This window comes from Chroicocephalus ridibundus, chromosome 2 (assembly GCF_963924245.1).
Source record: "Chroicocephalus ridibundus chromosome 2, bChrRid1.1, whole genome shotgun sequence".
NCBI classification, from domain to species: Eukaryota; Metazoa; Chordata; class Aves; order Charadriiformes; family Laridae; genus Chroicocephalus; species Chroicocephalus ridibundus.
In genome coordinates, this window is record NC_086285.1 from 116,202,833 (window position 1) to 116,223,825 (window position 20,993).

The 20,993-nt window shown below is 35.6% G+C and overlaps 1 protein-coding gene across 1 annotated transcript in view; it reads right to left on the minus strand.

The window, feature by feature from the left end:
* Positions 1 to 315: 315 nt before the first annotated feature.
* The window catches only part of SMCHD1 (structural maintenance of chromosomes flexible hinge domain containing 1), an 84,035-nt gene continuing 63,357 nt past the window's right edge, over positions 316 to 20,993 (minus strand). The window contains exons 35-48 of the mRNA XM_063326650.1: positions 18,728 to 18,815; positions 18,188 to 18,319; positions 16,864 to 17,016; positions 13,529 to 13,655; positions 13,264 to 13,383; positions 11,761 to 11,846; positions 10,613 to 10,735; positions 10,151 to 10,341; positions 9,214 to 9,323; positions 7,832 to 7,902; positions 5,965 to 6,136; positions 3,781 to 3,939; positions 2,946 to 3,060; positions 316 to 1,906 (exon numbers count right to left, since the gene is read on the minus strand). Coding sequence (XP_063182720.1) covers positions 1,792 to 1,906; positions 2,946 to 3,060; positions 3,781 to 3,939; positions 5,965 to 6,136; positions 7,832 to 7,902; positions 9,214 to 9,323; positions 10,151 to 10,341; positions 10,613 to 10,735; positions 11,761 to 11,846; positions 13,264 to 13,383; positions 13,529 to 13,655; positions 16,864 to 17,016; positions 18,188 to 18,319; positions 18,728 to 18,815 — 1,762 coding nt within the window. The 3' untranslated portion in view covers positions 316 to 1,791. The remainder of the gene's footprint in view (positions 1,907 to 2,945; positions 3,061 to 3,780; positions 3,940 to 5,964; positions 6,137 to 7,831; positions 7,903 to 9,213; positions 9,324 to 10,150; positions 10,342 to 10,612; positions 10,736 to 11,760; positions 11,847 to 13,263; positions 13,384 to 13,528; positions 13,656 to 16,863; positions 17,017 to 18,187; positions 18,320 to 18,727; positions 18,816 to 20,993) is intronic.

Sequence of the window (20,993 nt, forward strand, 5' to 3'; positions counted from 1 at the left end):
GAAGTACTACCGAGTCACTCAGTGTGGTGGCACAATTTCTTTTGTGGCAAACCCTCCATTATGGCTGCCTGGTTCAAGTCTTGATGTCTAAATTTAGGAACGCAGGGAAAAGGCATGAGGCAGGGCTAGCCTAGTCTTTGGCTGATCTTACATTATACTTGGATATGTTTTTTTTCTTTAAGAAAAGGACAAATTGATGTCTAAAATAATTTAGACTACCATTAAGACTTGAGGTTTTGGAGAACCTTTCACCAGAGAATGCATTGCATCCTTAATTTGCAGAAATTTCAGTTTATTAAAATGTCACAGAGATGTGCAGCAGCAACCAGCATTCTGAAACTTCCAGCACGATGTATCATGTCTTTTTAAGCTTAAAGTCCCTTTCAGAAAAGTTGTATATAAAATGTTTGTTGCTGAGTATAAATCAGTAGATTTGATACCAGCTTTCACTCCAAAGCGGAAATTCTTTAAGGCTGGTGTTTAGCTTTCTACTCTTGCCCCACCTTTTTCATCCAATCAAGCCTATTTCCAGCTGCTCACTCTGACCCTGGCTGAAATTCTATCTTTAATTACGCCTGGTCCCTTTCTGCCCTGATCATTACAAAAACCCTTGTGGTGCAGATCACTAGAGGTGACTTTTGACTCTCCTTTTTTTTTTTTTTTTTTTGGTTTGTGTCATTTAACTGTTGACTACTTTCTGTAGCATTTTAAGACTCCATTTCTTAAACCATGGAAAAACTTTAATTTTCTTTTGGTATTTAGGAAAGCCAACAGAATCATCATTTTTTTTTTTCTTTTAAAGCTGGAGACAGCCTGCTAAAGTAAAATAGTGTTCAGAAATCTACAGTTTCCCAACATGATTATTTTACCTCCAGCTTAAGTCTCCATTTCCAACTCTTAAAATGCATACACACAGTTCAGCTGTAAGGATTTTTCTTTTTCCTTTGTGATATTGCCATTTCCTACTCAAGGCCTTCTGTCATAATGACATTTTTGGTGTCAAAGACCGATTTTTGACCTGTTAAAGCAGCGGAGTTCTTTTATGAGGGTTGTGGTAATACAGATGCTGAAAAGTGGTTAGCATTTGTACAACATTAAGTCTCATTTGCACCTCCTCACCACTCTCCCGCAACCCATAAAATAGTGAACCCGTTACACTTTTCATACTCACACATTACTACTTTGTTTTTTCCATTGTCACTGTCTGAAGGAGATAAGAATTTCCATGTCAACACCTTGGACACAGCCTTAGACACTGGCTTGTAGGTAACTGAAGACTCTACAAACAGCTGTGGTTAGATCTCAGTATATCGCTGCTCCAACCTTCCCTTTTAAATTGGTATTACCTTGACAGCTCATCCATCAAAAAAGAGCAGTCCAGAAAGTTCTCTTCCCCGAGACTGCTTGGGATGCTCTTTAAAATTAAAATCTTATTTCATGGCACAATCTGTTGACTGACTTATTACAATCGATTAGCACTCAAAGTGCTTTGTATTGAAGCAGTTTTATTGAAAAGATTGATTTTTTTCATAAATAAAAAAGGATATATTTTAAGCTTTTTTCACACACGAACATAAAAACTCTGAGAGCCTTTAGAAATGAAAATTAACTATACAAAAATTAGGCTATCAATGTTAAATACTTGAATTTTTGTTACTACTAACTGAAATACATTTGTATCTTCTATCGGTATAAAAATCTTCATAGTAATGGGTAATACAACGTGAATTTCTTTTAACTGAACGTATTCACATTTTCAATGCATAGCTATTTCCAGCAAGTGTCATCAGTCTATGCCTTTCTCTTTCGTGGAGGTCCATTAAGTTCTGAAGGGGTTATTTGCAGCAGTTGCTGTTGCTGCTGTTGCTGCTGCTTCTTTGAGGGAGAGGAGATCCATTCTTCTGAGCTAAACAAAAACACAGCACAGTACCTTATAAACCAAGCCCTTTTGTGTGTGTGTATATATATATATATATAAAAAAATATATGTCTCATTTATATATGTATTTGATAATTGATGCAAAACCACAGACCTCCCACTAGTATAAATATTATAAACCCTGTATTTGTGCACAGCGTCTTATTCTTGTAATTATTCTGTTAAAATGAGGAACAGCCTTGGGCTAATATTACATAGTTTAAACACATGACCCTTTAAGTTCTACATGTGGATAAAAAAATTAAAATAATAGCAAATATAAATAACAAAGAAACACAGTAATATAGTGAAAACTCATTCCGAGATTTACAAAATGCAACTGAATAAGATTTAAGTAATCTCAAAAATATGACCATAGTTCAGCAAAGACAACGATGCAGCCATGAGGAGAGACATGAGAAATGGAAAAGTTAGTTCCATGTCATTTCAAAGACACAGACTTACAGATTTCCCTGTTTTTTTGGGGTTTTTTGTGTGTGTACAAATGCTCACTAGCCACAGAAGCTAATGATAGATACACAAGTAAAGAGGTAACTGTGTTAAATACTTTACCACCAGCTCACCTCAGACAGTTACTTAGAAAAAGTTATGTAAGAATGATTCTTTCTCTGTTCTGCAAGAATAATTCATTCTCTGTTCATCTGCCCAGTATTTGACATCAAACCTTAAGAGTTTACAGGCCAAGCCATCTCAAATACTTCTGGGGTGTAACAGAGTTGAGTATACCAGAAAATACGGGGAACAAGAATGCACAAAGATTCCAATCAATCAGTTCAGAAAGAGAAACAGAATTAGTAAGCAAACCTTTATATCAAGCTTAAATAACACCAGAAACTTTAAAGGAAATAAATACTTTGAAAATCAGCCTTACACAAACTCTACTCATTGTTGGTTATTGTATACAAATACAAATTAAAAAAAAAATTTCCATGCAAAAAATCTAAACTAGTTTTTGCTTTGAATTCAGGATATGGGAAAGTAACGACTAAATTCAGACCAGACTTACCTATACAATTTTTTTACTGTTTCTCTTCGCATTCTTTTGGGAGGGATGGGAGTGTCAGGCATATCCAACATCATAGGCTGAAATGATTCCATGACTTTATCTGATGGAGTCATACCTATGAAAAAGTTGCAAGTTCAGAACAAATTAAAAAAAAAAATTAATCATATTTGTTATAAATGAACCCTGTAACAGTAATGTTAAACCTTTGAAGTAAGGCTTTTAGGCATGCCATAAATTTTATTGTTACCTTATGTCTAAAATTGAGTTCAAAGATGACAGGTAAAAACATTTGTTTTATTTGCAGTTGTCACAGAGTAAATGTTGGTTTTTAAAATATAGTTTGAAATATCATAAATTATTTGATATTGACATAAAAAACATTTCTAAGAAATACTATCCCTGCAGAATTAGGGGTGTTTCTTTTTATAGTACGGTGTTTTGATTGTGTTTCCTTAGCAAAAGCAACTCAGCTCTTTACTGCGCAGTCATTGCAAAAAGAATGTCAATGTTCTCCAGCGCTGGGCCAGCCAGACTAACAGTTATATAATCTCCTATTAGCAAGATCATAGTTTCATGTTCACAAGACACTAACTGACCGCGTTTTTATTATCTGAACACACTACAGGGCAGTGCTGGCCTGTGCAATATCTGCAGCATCATACTACATACAGTTTTTCTATTCTGTCCCTACCATGAGACATCTCTAAGCTCTTAATTAATTTTAACCATCTTCTTTCATTGTTTGAACTTGTGAGTTTGTAACAGTAGAATACATCTGGATGCAGTTAACAGTTCTCCTCCTTTAGGACACCAAAAATACAATACAATAACCTACCCAATTTTTGTTCTATTAACATGAGGCTCTTCTCTTGTTCGGCAAGTTCCTGTTTTTTCTTTTGCATTTCTGGAGTGTTAAGTGACTGCAACTGTAAATCAAGGTCCTTATTCACATTATCAAGTTTCACCACTGCTGTACGGTATTGCTGAAGAAGTTCTAATTGAAGAATAAAATAATAACACACAAAACAGTAAATAAGTGGTCACTTTGAGTTAGAAGGCTACCAAATGCAATCCAATGTATAACATTGACAAGAAAACAGATCTTTCAAAAGTGCTACTTAAAAAAAAACCACCCAAACTTATAGTGGACCAGTGGCTGTTCTTAAAATGACTGTAAAGAGACTGAAAAAAAAAAAAAAATCACATCCAGTCTTTTGATGTCTCTCTTCTTTTTGAGCCCGTATCTTAGATCACAGTAAAGTACCAGTGAACTCTGAAAATGACGTGGCAAGTAGGTATTTCTTTACACATGTTGCCACTTGTGTGCTCCAAACTGAATCCTCTACCTCCGATGCCATTAAATGTACTTGTAGTATGTTTTGCTTCTAGTGCTACAAAGCTGAAGCTTGTACTACTGGCTTGAATTCTAGTCCACCTTGTGGAACAAGAGAACATTTCCCGAGTTTCACTTTGTCCCACCTATGGATATTTAAACAAGGCAATATTTTGCTGACAAACTTTGCTCCTCTTTCAACATATGAAACGAAGAATTTCTCTTCGTCCAGGCATTCAATAAATACGTCAAATAATAAAGAAAGGGTTCAAGCATGTTAGCCCAGGCTCATTCATTTCACTTTGTGGTGAATATGAGGTAGCTTGCACAAAGCTTAACTGAACACTAAATTACCTTACATTTGCCACAGGGTGAAAGCATTCACATAGGTAGTTACTGCAGACTGACAAAAGGCACTGTAAATTCTTAGTATGATTTATTTCAGAAGTACCTCGTCAGTGTAATCACAGTTTAAGTAACTACTTTCCTTTTATGCTACAAATATAGAAGAGCAGCAAGTCACAACTAATGTTAAGGCTGGAATTCAGTTCAAAACAAGTCTTGTGTAATGAGGTGCTGTCCTTTATATGGAATTTCACTATTATTTTCCTTTAAATGTCTAGTAACTATCCAAGTGAAATTAAAACATGCCCTTTTCTTCTACCATGATTGTTCCTGTACTGAATTATAGACAATTCCAATTTAATTCACACTGGGTAATAACTGAGTTCAACAATTGAAAATGTGTTGATAGACAAATATAAAGAGTGCTAAACCCAGCGTATTTCAGTCTGCAGTTGAAATGGCTTACTGTGTTTTTCCTACATGTAACATATTTTTACTGAAATACCTAGGAAAGATCTTTTTAGTCTTTTTTCTCACTCAACTGGTCTACGTTAAGTAGTTTGCTCATCCATAAGGCTACTCTAATAGGTACATGTGCTTTGTCTCTCTCGTTCTCTCCTCACCCCTCTCCACTGGACATTTCTAGGAATACCGTCATAGAAAAACTTCGTGTTCTCAAATACTTAATTTTCAAAAGAAAGGACAATCTTATTTGTCAATAAGACTTTTCAGTGTTTTACAAAATCAGTCAGGTCAGCTGTTACGTGTCAGAGGCTGCCATCTTTTAACTTCATTTATAATCTCTATTCTGAAAGAAAGAATCCAAGCACATAATGAAACATCAGTGATCCCACAAGAAATACAAGGTATCTTCTTGTTAGGGAAATAACATAGATGATGTCGAGCATGACTGATGAGAACAGGAATTTTTCAACCACTGCTTCATAGAGTTTACTTGCACAGTAAGAAATCCTAAATCGATGTATGGTTTTTCTGGAGGAGAAAGACCTGAAACTTCTGCTTTTCAAGGATGCTGGAATTCAGTCAGCTTCTCATACCTGCTGTTTGAATGATTACCGCTGCTTATGCTCTTTCTTTAATAAGGCTAAGAAAAATGGGGAATATCTCATGATTATTATATTTTCCTTCGGGAAATTTAATAGCTATAGCTTTTATAAGACAAGGCAAATTCTCAAATAGGACATTGTACAGGTCATATTTCTTAAAAATAACTTTATGCCAAGTTGAAGTTTTCCTTTTTATATTGCATAAGAGAATAACAAACATAGGCATGCAATATAATTTTGGAAGTTCTGTGTTTTCATGACTTCATTAACCCACCTATCTGTCCAGAGAAAGTAGAGTAAAGTTTTGGCATGGGTGCTCCAAATACCATTCCTCTGAGTTTGTCCATTGGAGGAGCTTTATTCTGAAGGCCTCCAAATTTCCCATTGCTGCGAATCCTGTCTCCTTCCCTCGTCAGCAAAGTAGGGCAATGTGTAATTTTAACAACCTACACAGGTACAAAAAGTGATACTAAATTAGTAACTCCATGGGAAAAAAAATAAAATAAAATAAAAATAAGTCTAAGTTTTCAGCAATGCTGTTGTGAAGCTTTGTATCTTTGAAGTATGATGCAGCTTGTTCTCTAATAAGAAAATAATTTATGAAATTACATCTTATGACTTTTGCTTTCAAGTAATAGAATACATATATTAAAATTAAACAGCACCACTGATAATTATGAAAACTATATTTTGGGGTTTTTTGTGTCCTCAGATTTTAACAGATGTCTGGAGACAGAATTTAGATCTATACTGGGAAAAAGCTAATTATCAACATATACTATGAAGTAATGGCAATAAATATTAGTGTTGATAAAAAATGTGAGAACTTATTCAATTATTTGGTGAAGATAGCTTTTTTTTTTTAAATGCACAGGATTTAAAGCATCTAAAATCCAAGAATTTTTTTATTATTGTATTAAATAAAGCTTCCGTACAGTTCATGAAATTTACCTGGGGTGGGTGACTGAAACAAATGGGGTGACAGAGTAACCAAGTGAAATGATCCAGATCTCATTTTGAGAAATGACTACATATACAAACTCCTTCTCTTGAACAGACACAGATGGTCTATCTCCTGACACTGATTAACAACCAAGATCCGACTCTCCTGTCTCTTCTGTTTGATTTTGCAGTAAAAAAATATATACTTTTTGATGAAAGAAGCACATACAGTCTTCACAGTTGAAAAGTGGTAGCTATTTGTTCACTTGATGGACACTGAGATGGTTGTAACCCATGATGAAAATCAAAACATTAATGTCAATCATCTGTTTTTTACTATGACTCTATCCATATTTCTGAGACATTCTTTGGAACCATTCAAGACAGTCCTTGTTCCCAGGCTACCAGCCAGCAGTAGTCAATAAAAAGGGAACAGAATCACCAAGTAGAAGATCTGGTCAGGCCCAAAGCACGAAACCCGTGCTGCACTGACTGTGAAAGAATGAAACAAGCAACTAATCTTAGATGGCACCAGAAGTTCCTTGTTAACTTGTTGTTCTCTTAAGAACCACCCTGCAGTACAATTTCTTATACTTCTGGAGAGGGAAAAAAAAAAAAAAAAAAAAAAGAATATCCAGCCCCAAGAGCTTAATGCTTCATAAGTACAGTTCTACATTCTTATGCTGAATCATTATTTCAATTCTTGTTAGACTGAAAGTGCCCAGTGTCAAGACTTTCTCAGAGACTCTTGTCTGCTAAAATGTGTCCCACTAAACCTAAATAAAATGGGCCACAGAAAGGTGTAGTAAGTTTCACATCAAGATCTTAGTCATTTTAGTGTATTTGAAATTTTATCATGTGCCTCAGACTCACTGTTTTATTATACATACACAGACTAGGAAAGTACCGAAGAATTTGCATTTAACACTAGTAGCAAAACTACAAATGTTTGTCCTTAAAAACACGGTCCCATGCTTCATGACAACATTGGCATAATGGAATTTGTTGAATGGAGGTAAATTTTGTCAGTGCCAATAACAATGAATTCATTCACTGTGAAGTGCATTGAGGCTTACAGACAATAAGCACACTTATAACTAATGCAGCACTAATCTTAGCAATTATTCTAGGTTTGTACTGTATTAAATATGTATGCAATATATTTGTTTTAAAAAGTCACAAGAATAATTGAAACATACCTCTTTTCTGTAATGGTTGGCAGCATCCAAGTTATCTATAATGATAGTGTCACCCAAGAGCATCCCAAACACTGAAAAACGTAATTTTTTGAACCATGAAATTTCTCCGCAACAAAATAATTTGAGTTTTGAAAAATCAATTCTGAGGCATCATTATTACAGCTTTTCAAACAAGTGCAAGGGAAATACCAAGTCCATTATCTTTTTTCAACAAAATTTTATTCTGAGATTGGGATAAATATGCAATCTCCTGTTTTCATCAAAGAATTCATAAAGAAAAAAATTTAGTATTATGGCATAATTGACTATTTTCCACCAAAGCACTCTCTTGATATCTTACATTTACATTTATGAAAACACACATAATAAAACCCCAAGCTTTAGGAAATTATATAAATGATCATTTTTTTATATCCTCTTTGAATTGTAGTGTTTCTTAATATTCAATGGGTTATCGAAGAAAAAAAAACAAACCACCATTCACAGGCTCATGATCCAATTGAGTTTAAGTCTTTTCTTCTGCTAATAAAAGACTGTTCTGTACAAAGCCTGACTCGATGTAGCCTTGCATGAGATATGTCGAGCAATGTTGTTTTTAAATTCCCCCAAGGGACACAACGAAGAATTTGTAGTTAAATTCTCTGACAGTATCTAACTTTCTGAAAATAAATTGGACTAAATTTGGTTCTTTATTAACAGTAGAGAGGAATATTTCAATACTAAGAAGTTGTGAAGTAAAATGTAAAACTTACTGAACTAATTACAGATTCCAACTCTCCGTATCAAGGAGTAGGTCTATTTAATTTAGGGGAAGGTAGGTACTGCTACATTGTTAGAAAGAGCAGGAGGTTGGTGGTTCCCTAAACTGAGATCTCCATAAAAACTGAAAGCTTCTTCTTACTGTAACTATTTAAGCATAACATACATAGTCGCCTACAGTTCAGTCAGAGTATACATAAATCCATGCACTACACTTTTTTGAGACGATGAGGACTGGAAAAACAGCCTAACAAAAGCAGTGGTTTCTGCAATATGAAAATATAAAACTAATACCATGATTTTCAGTTTCTGCTTACATGAGCTTGGGAATAAGATAATGCTGCAGCAATTTATAAAAACCCAAACTTACATATGGTAGAGAATATAAAAATACAACAAGCAGCAGAGGACAGCAGTCATTGCTAAATTTTCACAACAGTCACCTGCAAATATTTAACGCTAGTATCATCATCCTCTTTTTACCAGCAGACCTCATGAGGAATATACACTGGTATTTGCAAATGTCTTAGTGAAAATTACTGAATGGGTTATGATTTGTGATGTTTGTGTATTTCAGTTATTAAAAAGAAAGCAGTTATGAACAATGTCTTTGTATCACTTACCTGTTTGACAATGCTCTACATTATCTGGAAAAGTTAACAGATCTCTGGCAAATACAGGATTTCCAATAGCTCTGAAGCAGATTTTTCCATTTCTTAAGTGAGGTAAAGGCCTAGTTAAAGAAAGAGGAGAGCGAGGGAGAAAAAAAAGAAGAGAAAAAAGTAATTTGTCCATATTTCGTTACTACTTGTGACAATCTAGTCAGAAATCTCAAACTGAATTGAATGCACCTTAACACTTCCACATGAGGTGCTAAATGACCCCAACATTATCTGAAATACCAGTAATATTAAAGATGCTTTGGTGAAAAGCTAATTTGTAATGAGACATATATCCAACAAATTCATATGACTATTTTTATGGAAAAGTTTCAATGCAGTATTTTATAAAAACTGAGATTTTGGACATTATAAATACATCTGCACATCCCATCTTTTCTAAAAGGCATTCTTTATGATATCAGCAGTCATCTTCATAAGCAAATTACTTTCAGGCACAGAATTATTATATTTTCCTTTATCTTCCAGGAAACCAAAACAGCAGAATGAATTTCTATTACTACACATGATTTTAGGGAATGTACTCCAGAATCAGATTTTTTAAAAAGTTAGAATTTGATTTGAAGCACTAGAATTATTAAAAAAAAGTTCCTGCTCTAGAAAACATGTAGAAGGAAATAAACAAAAAAAAAAGGCAAATACTCTTATTTTTAATAGAAGCTTCCTATTAAATAAAGAACACACAGCAATTAAAGATATAAGGCTATGATTTCAGCTAACAATTCAAGTGACTTTACTGTTGCCACAATTATGAAGCCAGAAATTTTATACTTCGAATCTTTAATAAGAGTAAAGTTTAAAAAATAAATTAGAGGAAAAAAAACCCCCAAACGTTGAAGTATGTAATACAAATGCAGAAGTTTCATTGTTCTTTCTCTACCTGTTCCAATCAGGGAGTGTCTTCTTGTAAATAGAATCAAGGGGTAACACCTGTTGTCGACCTTGTGTTTCATCAAAAATAGAACGAGCGGCTTCAGTAGTCAGTGTGACTACACAGTCCATGTCGCTTGCCAAATGCCAAGAGATAACTTTTGCTGCTTCGTTATCCTCAATTTGTGCTAAATGTGCAATCTGTAACACAGAAGTTACAACAGTCAAAACAGAAGCCAAAGCCACCTCCCCTTTTCATACTCATCACAATCATCCTGCAACTTCAATCAGGTATCTAATTCCCCTGTTGATGGCTCTCTTAGAAGAGCTGGTCATCTGATGGGTTAAGAATGCTATCTTCTTTTTAACGCTCCTCAAAAATTACTTGAATATTCAGTTGGCTAATTTTTCATCACTACCACTTCCTGGAACCAACAAAACTCATTTGAAGGCTCTCTGAGAGAAAACTCACCTTGCCTAAAATATCCTGGTTGCCTTTTGGATAGTTTGGGAGGGTACAAGTTCGCCTTGGCTGTTTCATTACTCTTTCTTGGTCCAACTTCTTTTGTTTTATAAGAGAATCCACATATTGAAGCTGAGAATTGAAATTTAAAGTTAGCAAGGTTATATCATTGGGCTGAGCTCCAGAAGCAGTTACTTTACCTGTTGTCAATCAAGTTCCTAACAAAAAACATTCAATAATCTGAAACAGACTCTTAATGTATAGGGGACCACTGCATATAATCTCAGAGGAGCACAAGAGCAGGCACACTGCAATTGTGACTATGAACTTTTTAATTACTACTATTTTTTTTTTTTTAAAGACTTTTGGGGACCTTTTCGCAAAGAGCTACCAGAGCTTGATTAAATCCAAAACTGAGGAAAGTTTAAATCAGTAGGAAAAGGCAACGACAAATGTACAAAAGGGTACCACTTTAGAAGGGTACGTCCAGGCCAGCAAAATTTAGCCAGCTGGGGAACTTGGGTATCATGACTGCAGAACGAGTATAATTTAATTTTACTGATTTGTGATTAATGACTGTAACACTTGTTCATATTTGATCTGAAGATAACTGATAATTTACATTTTTTTTAAAAAATGTTTGCAGTTTGAGAATTTTCTTTAAAATGTTTAAAATATAATTGGATCTTTATGGGAAATTAGCAATGGGGTACATTGCCCTGAATCTTTCAAACTTACTTTTATATCAATTTTGGCAGTAACCTATGAAATTCTCTAATTCTCTGAAAATAAGTGTTTTCCTTTGGTCTACTTATGCCAGAATACATCCAGTGTATACTGATCAGCCTGCCCATTATTAAAACCAGCAGTACCAGTAATGCAACTGGTAAGATCAAGATAGAAAAGAGTAGTTTTTCTTATTTCTCTAGTAGTTTCTTTAAGAGATTGTCACACTACCAGAACAGTAAAAAAAAATAAATTTAAGTTTGGCATTGATCCACAAATCTTCCTCATGGTTTAAATTTTCAGGGTTTCAGTAACAGGTGTTTGTGTACATACCACTGTGATTCAATAATGTTATATAATTTTATCAATTTCATATTAAGGCTAGATTTATTTTTAAGATGCTAGGAAGTTTAGTAAGGAATAAGACATACTTTGTTTGTCTGTGGTATTTCAATTTGGTGTTTTTTCAGTTCATTCTTCATGTGAGTTTCTCTTGTTTCAGCTTCTTTAACCTGACCTGAAAAGAATAAAATCAACAGAGAGTAAGGAAATATTAGAAATCAATGGAACATTTCTTACAGAATTTCTTACAACTTTTCAGAATTATGCCAGCCACAGCTGTTGGTATCTACTTCTCGATTTCAGCACAGAATATAAGGATTTGTCCACAAAGATCTTCTGATTTGTCCAGCTTCTAAGCAATTTCAGCAGCTGCCATCTCTTTCAGCTTCAGGAAGCAATGGGGCTAATCCTTAGATCAGTCTGAGAATGCAAGCTCTTTTTCCTTTTCATCCTCAATTATCTTTACAAATGGTTCTCCAGCAGGTGAAAAGACAAGAAGGAAAGGAACAGTGGTAGCTTACACTACCCTCTTTTGTCTCTTATATGGGATGACAGTTTCCAGTTTCTGGACTCCATTTCCTCAAGTCTCATATCTGAACTGAAGCAATTTTGAAAACAAACGAGTAAACAGGTGAATTGCTTCCCACTCTCTCTATTCAAATAGCTTTCTATTTGGAAATACTATTTAAGCATAAAGGAAAATGTTGTGCTCTAAGTTACTCTCTAGAGTTCTGCAAAAACCTGCAAATATGAAACAAAACTTTTTGCATTTCACACTGGAATTCAGAAATTTGCACCCATAATAGAAACACGCAGTAAGCAAGTAAGAGAAACATAGCCCTGTAGAGAAACAGCAGCATCTTCTAATTCCAGCGTGCTTTATTTACATTCAGTGACTACTTAAAATAAAAATTCAAAATGCATCTATTAAAAGAAACCTTCTGATGAACAGACAAGACGATTCAAAAAAAAAAAAAAAAAGCAAAGAAAATGTTTCCTTCCTCTCTCCCATTCCCCTAAACAACTGCGCTCACACTGCTCTGCTGTTTAACAGACTGTATAAAGGATAACGTTTGCTGAAGAACATAGAGATAAACAATGAATAGGTACATGATACTTTTGAATAATGTACATAGGGTCAAATGTGTGTGGAAAGAAATATTTTGAAAATATAAGATTAACGTATTGAAAGAGGATTAACTGAAATTAATTCCCTGAAATTGTTTTTAGGCAACTGTCGACTTTGCAGATGAATGAGCATTCACACATCCATTGCAAAGATGGGAGTTAAAGGCAGTCATGGGGAAAAAAAAAAAAATCAGACCACCAACTTCCATGTTTTATTCCTCCTTTTGACCGTTTTGACATACGACATCCTACCTCAAATCAAGACCTTTTTTAGGTAGGTCCATCCAAGTAACTAGATGCTTCCCTGCTAATACAAAGATATACTCCCTTCCTCTCCCCCCTATTTACTGTACCTCGTGATTTCAATACCAATTTTTCTCCCCCCCTCTCTATATTCTCAAAATTATGAAAGGAAAAAAAGTTTAATTCCCAGGAAATGTATTTTTATATTTGATTGAACTTACATTTCATTTCATTTACAAGCTGATTAGTAGTATCAAACCAATTTCTGTAAACACCTATGGACTGAGATAATTGGTCTCTCTCCTTTGTAAGCGTTGCCATCTGTTGCTGCTTCTTGAAATCTACAGAAATAAAGATAACATACTTAGTTGGTTTAAACAACAGCAAACATCTATTAAGCTATTACACAGTTCTGAAGAAGTTTTATGGACCTAAAAATAGCTGGTTCGAAGAAAAAGCAAGCATTTGAGAATAACCAAAACATACCATTGTAAAACATAAATGACAGACGGTATGGTTCCAAAGGTTTTTTCAAAGCTGGCAGATCTGGCTCAAATACAAGAATATATTCAGTGCTATCTCTTCCAGGACTGTTTTCAGCCAGCACTAGATTCTAATAAAACAAACAAACAAACAAACATAAGTTTATGTTCACACTTGAGGTAACACACAAAATAAAATCAACATTCTTCAAATACTAAATCTTATAGTGTTACCTAACACACGATGTCTATACAATATTACTACAGTTTTAAGCGTTGGTTTGGAAATGCCTTTTATACCTAACAAAAAGAAGCAAACCACAAAAATTTAGCAGTAACTATTTCATTATTTAAGAATTAAGATTGTCATTTTACCTGTTTAAAGAATCTTATTATTTCTGGCTATATATTTTATCTAAGAGAAATATGCTTAGAAAAAAATATTATCTGCACTGTCCCCATAAGCAAGATTTTCTTGGATATACTTCATTCAGCATGTGAGCAAATGCAAATGCAACATTAAAAAGAAAGACTCAATGCATAAACACAAAGAAGGAAAACCAAACTACTCCCAGTGCTGAGTTAAAGTTACTGCTGTTACCATGGAAGTAGACAGCAGGTCCCAAATGAATGAACAATATATATCCAAACACTTACAAGAACATCCCATTTCTTATCAATTCCTTATGGAAAAGACAAACTAAATCCTTCACCTTTCTTTACACACACAGGAAATAATATAAAACCATAAAGAATGGTAAACAGAAATAAAATTAGTATAGGTAATATCTAAATGTGCTGTTACTTTGGGAAAGGTATCATGCATAAAATGAATAATGCTAATAATAAAACTCATACTGTTTCCACCTTTAACATGTAGAAATTGCTACTCAACTGGCCAAATCAAGAGAGAGGTGGTTGCGGCCTAAAAGAAGAGATAGATATATAATCTTCAAAGATAGTCTTCATGGCTTTCAAAGATATTGCAGCTACATATTTAATCAGAAGTCTGTAGTGGAAATATCTTTTCCTTAGAAAATTTACACTAATAAAAATGTGAACATTTTCCTTCATTAAACAAGTTTAGTATTCCTGAACATCAGTGTAAGGGTAAACACATCAGATTATCTATGTTTCATTACATTGATGCTAATTGCACATGATTATATTTACAAACAAGACGGAACAATTTCAAGGTATTTGAAAAATATACTAGTGTGTCCCCTTCCCATTAGGGAGTCATATGAAAAGTACCTTGTATCACAACCAACAAATCCTTTCCACATGAGTTTTGTCAGTTGTCTAAAGTCAGAGAACTCAGTATAAACTAGACAACTGAAAACTGCCCAAAGAGGGGAAGAGATATGGGATTCACTGAAATGAAATTACTCCCTAAGGAAGACTAAGGAACACAAGATACTGTCAAAAGCAGTAGTATCTCACTAGTTCACACTAACGAGAAAGCAAAAGAATGCAACCCCACCCTGACGCCCAACAAAACAGGAATATACAAGTAGAAAGAAAAAGCATTTGCTTAACAAAAAAATAATAATCCAAAACAAACCAAACAAGAAAACCCCAAATCGTGTTCCCCCATTACACAGGTTGTTAGCTTAGTCACTGAAGCAAGACTGGAGTATTATAAGGGCACAACAGCTCAACAGCAGGTTACTAGCACATGGAGATGAAAAAATTGTTACTTCTGCACTGGTGAGGAGTCTGAGAAATTATTCAATAATTTTATCTGAACTGTCAGAGTCCACTCTATGGGGTTATTACTCCCCTCAACAGTATGAATTTTTAAACATCTGTTCAAATTTCTACCACAGGTGTAAATGCAAGATTTGTGGAGACAAGCGCTATTTCATTAGACCAGTGGTTATAGCTGACCTTTTATCTGTACTTTTTTCCCACCCCACTTGCCCGACAATTATTTATGCTGTGTCATAAAGTTTCATCTATGTAGTTTCATAAAAGCAGTTGATGTACTGAATATAATATATTATGAACAAGTTTGTATGTAGGATCTGTAGATTTTAGTCATTCTGCTGGGGTTTTATTCTAGTGATTTCCAAGATGTATTGGGAGATTTTGTATTTGTTGCTAAGGCAGTGTCTGCCTCCACCTGCCACACACTGATGCTGGTCTGCTGGGAAGCTGCTTCCAATGAACGAGGTAGAAAAGGTGGCTGAGAAAATTTCTTTAAAAAGTTAGATCCTCCTTCAGTACACCTTCTAACTGTTTGAAGATTTCCATAGATTTCAGGCTAGTAAAACATGTGACAACCACAGGAACCAAAGGAAGTAGGGGTATACTTTTGCTCTGTAGTTCTTATATAACACTTCAGCAACTTTAAAAAAATGCCTATATATACACACCTATTTCACCACATGAGTAGTCCTATTGAATGAAGTTCTCTGTAGGCTTTAAGAGAGATACTGTGATATTGTGACCATTCCACTCAGAACAAATGTGTCGCTCTACACTCAGCTGGGAGTGTTTTGGTGTGTTTTGAGCAGTTTCTGGGTTTGTGCAGGTTTTAACTTGTGTCTTTTATATTATACTTTGTAACAACTGTTACAACTGGAACTCATAGGTTTTGAAAATTCAATCTGTATTTGCTGAAGACAAAGTGATTGTGATGATGTGACTACAATATACAGTACTTTTAAAGGTATGCATGATGCTACAGCCAGAGCTTCAAACTGAAATAAGGCAAGCATTTTTAACAGTCAAGGGCACTAATAACTGAAATAAAGCTTAAAGAGAAATGGTAGTTTTATTTAATTCTTCAAATGAGGATAGAATGCCTTTACGCAAAGTATACGTAAGCCCAGTTAATGTGACAAAATGTAAAGAGAACCTGTTAAAATTTAATTACATATATATGAAGAGGTCAGACTAAATGATCTTAAGATATTACAGCCAGATAGCATAGTTTTTATTTTATAAATAAAATTGTAAAATACTGCTAATATTAATGGTTTAACTGCTGATTAGTGAAGTGTTATTTACATGTGAAATTCAAATGAGGAAAAGACTTATCCTGGATTCCCCTGTATGTCCCAGTCCCTAACTGTGTTTCGGAATGTAGTCATAAACTTCCCTCGCTTGGCAAGAATAACCAGTTTAAAGAATGTCTTTCCTTCGGGTTTTTTGAAAATCAGCAACCAAAGACAGAAGAAATAATTCTTCTACTCATCAGTAAGGGAAGGCTACAATACACACTAACCCTCCACAAAACACAACGAGGTGCAAGATCAACTTTGAAACTGTAGAAAATTGGCCTTAATAGATCTGTTGCTCATGGAGTTAACTGTGTACTTTAGGAACACTTACAATTTCAGATGATCCTTTGTCGAACGGAAACTCAATTGTACTGACTTTCCCCTCAAACTGCGGGATCTCTATATCTTCATCTTCATTGGGGCTCTTAATTTTTGCTATTATTCTGCCAACTAGATCAATTCCAGTGTGGTTGTTGTATTCATCCTGTAAGTAAAAAAGACAAAAACCCAGTTAGTTTGGAACATGAAACGAAATAAGTAATCCATTTATATACTGCATTGGGTTTGCGTGGCAAAGTGCTGGCAGTGGCGGGGGCAGGGGCCTCTGAGGAGAGGCCGGGGCTGCCCCATGCCGGACACGGCCGGTGCCAGCCGGCTCCAACCGACCCACCGCAGGGCACGGCTGGGCCCCTCAGCCCCGAAATGGTGGTTCCTCGGGGAAAATACGTTTAAGACAGGGCAAAAATGCACAGGCAGAGGAAAAAGGGAAGAAAAAAATAGGAACAGCAGAGGGAACACCAAGGTGAGAGAAGAAGGGCGGGGGGAAGCACTCCAGGTGCCAGAGCAGAGACTCCCCTGCAGCCCGCGGGGAGACCAGGCCACAGCCGATGGCTATTTCCTGAAGGACTACGGCCGGTGGAGACAGCTCATGCTGAAGCAGCTCATGAAGGACTGCAGCCCACGGAAGGACCCACACGAGAGCAGGGAAACCGTGAGGAAGAAGGAGCGGCACAGAGGAGCTGCTATGGACTGACCATGATCCCCGTTCCCCATCCCCCTACGCCACCTGGGGAGAAGTAGAGGAGCCCGGACCAAAGCTCAGCCTGGGAAAGGGCAGGGCAGAGGGTGTTGATTTACTTTTTTTGTCTTTGTTTCTCACCGCTCAAATCTATTTTAAGTGGTGATAAATTAAATTAGTTTTCCACAAGTTTGAGTCTGTTTTGCCTATGGTGCTAACTGCTAAGTGACCTCCCTGTATCCCTGTGAACGTTCAAAGTTCAGGAAACCTTATTTTTTGTAATACAAGATTTCTAAGAGAAACTGTCTCCTGGAAGAAAAAACACAGAGAGAAACATCTGCTGTATATCTAAGTGTTTTCCCACTAAATCTATTCTTGAAACATTTTTTTCCTGTGGCAACGAGAAATGGGTTTCAATTGACGTGCCTGACAGCAAGGATTGTATTTTTTAGTTTTGGGCGTCTGTATGTAAATAAAATAAGATGCACCTGTCATATACTGGAAATCACTGATTTCCATCTTTCTTGTGAAGTTAATCTGCAAAGAGATAGCAGCAATGCCTTACAGCAAAATTCAACATATTTTTAGCGGTTTTATATATTTGCCTAATTATGATTTTGTATTAAAGTATAGTTACCATTACATGGAGGTATAAATCCTTGACCAGTGTACGGCTAGTAAGAGTTCGAACATTGGAAACTGCTGGAGTAGCTGGTAAAGGATCAGGTAACAAGCGTACAGGGTCATTAGGTACAACTTCAACTATAATCTAGCAGAAAGAGGAGGAAGAATAAAATAAAACAAAATAAAATAAAGACTGATATAATTCACCGCAATTCACCTGAACACATGGGTTGCTCAAAAAATATTGAAACAAATGCACATGAAATTTACTGACAATCTTGAAATAAATTAGCACGACCATAAAACAGTTCTACTAGGTTGCAAATTATGCGGCTCTGTTATTCCACAAAATTCTGCTTAGTTATAAAAGCCAATGAAAACATATTTTGATCATCAACAGTTTGAAATCAGAAACTATCAAAAATAAAAAAAATAATTTTTGCAAAGCTTGCACGTGAAAGTATTTGCATTCTGAATCTACAACACAATATTTCTCCCAGATGATTCTGTATTACATGTTCCTGGCTACATGTAATTAATTATAGATTCAAACCTGGTCACTGTTGAGCATATTTGTCTTATCCATTGCAAAGGTGAACTGGATGCTGTAAGTGCCCACTCTCTCAGGAACAACTTTATCCCTAAATAAATGAAAAACAAAACCCAAACAAAAGCGAGTCAATATTGAAGTGACAAGTATGTTAAGTATGCAAGCAATTCAAATTCTGAGTAGTACTCCAAACTTTAGAGAGTCCTGTTAAGGCATGACATATTTTAGTACTCCTCATACTACTCCTCCTTCAGCAAGAATACCATGAAAGTTTCCCAAGAACTAGAATAAGGCTTTTGGAAGCTTGGATGAGGAAAGTCTCCTCCAAGAGTTTGTCTCTACTAGCTGACAGGAAGTTTGTTGTGGCCCTATTATTCAGAAATCTACAAGTCTACCTCATTTCACTTTCCATTCTATGAATTTTCATAAAGCTTCTGGAAGAGAGCATACAGAGGTTGAGATCTTTGGCTTGAATTTACATGAAATCTGGGTAGCCAATTCCTCCTCCTCTTCAGAAAGTGTGCAAAGTTGGGTAACTTGGACCAATGTCCAAGAGTTTTCATTCTACCTTACAGCTTACAGAGTGCAGACTACTGGCAAAGAAGCCCTACCATCAAAACACAAAAGGAAGACAGACGCCTGCACTTCTGCTGCTATAAACAGAACTTCACCTAGCAAGGATGGCCACACAGCATCCAGAAGACTGCTGCAGTGTTTAACAAGAGATGGCAGTGACTTCTGAAGGCTCAGAAACTTTTGAGAAGACGCAAACAGTCTCTAACCAAGATTCAGATGTTACTCCAAGAGGATGACTTGTGGCACACTTGGTTAATTGGTTAATGAGATTTTTGTTTTCAACATAAAGCATTTTATCTATTTTGTTAGTAACATTAAGCAATCTGTTTCCTCTTATTTTGTTTGGGAAGGAGTAAGATGCAAGATTCCTTGGAACGCTTAACTTGTGAAAAACAAAATCCCAAAGCTTTACCTATTTCTAGAATAGGCCATGACCTTTCCTTTTTGTATTTCATGCAGAGAAGAAACAATTCTACCTCTTTTCTGCATTTTATCTAGGTTAAGATTGAAAGTAGCATCTGCCTTGTCAGGATGCATTAAAAAAATCTGAGTGGTAAATAATCCGCTAAGGATCTCACGGCTGAACGCCATCTAACTAGACATATGCTTTAGAAAAAGAAGAAATTGCACAATTGTTATGAAAACCGTAAGACTGCGTAATGGTATCCATGTTACTGATTGGTGTTAAATAGATGAAAACCATCCGTGACTGCCAAGGACAGGGAAACCTGGGAGAAGCCAGGTGGCAGAGAGTGCTGGCACAGAGACAGGCAGCAATGACTAGTATGTACTTTCCTACAAGGGCTGCTAATGGGTAGTCTCTGCCTACTGGCTGTTCTTTCAAATTTTTCAAAAAGGTGGGGAGTTTTATTTCTAGACATTTGTGAACAACTAATACTACAGGTACTAATGTCAAGATTTTAATAATTCCATATTCAACTCTATATAGGTTAGTTTATATCACGCCGATGACCATAGTGCTTTCCACAGGAGAACATTTATTAGCATGACTACACACTGGCACATTCATTCCAGTTTTCTTTTTCTGGAGTTACAAATACATGACGCAGAATGCCTTGTTTTGATAACTTTTCAGGGAGTTCTTATGTTTTAACTACACCTATAACTGAGAGCTTCTCAGAAAGAACAAGGTCACAGAAATGCACCTCATACTTGGTGGAAGTCTGAAGGATGTGGCTGCCGGGCATCAGCTTATAATGAGCTCTAGTTCTGCTGAAGACACCATCTCTGAATAAGTAACCCAAGGAAAGAGCACTAAACCGACAGGGCCAAGGTCACGGTTCAGGGTTAAGATACAGCTACAAAAGGTATTAAATCAGAGTTAAGTTCACTTTGTCCAGCCTGCAATTCTACAGCAGTTGAATGTAACATTGAAAAGACTTAAGGAATGTTACTAGCCAAGTGACAAGCAGATGCTGTGGTCCCTTCGTTGCTAGCATTTGTCATCATGTATTCTAATACATTATCTTAGTCTCCTTTCTTCTCTGCTTTCAGGCTAAACAAATATAAAATGAATCTAGGGAAGAATTCAATCCTCATGTTCATTGCATCTTGCTATTATCTTTTACCATTTTGTAGCACTGTATCATACTAAATCTGTAACAGATTGTTATTATCAAAATCTAAAACTCTTGTTTCTATTTCAAATTACATATATTGTCCAATAAGTTGC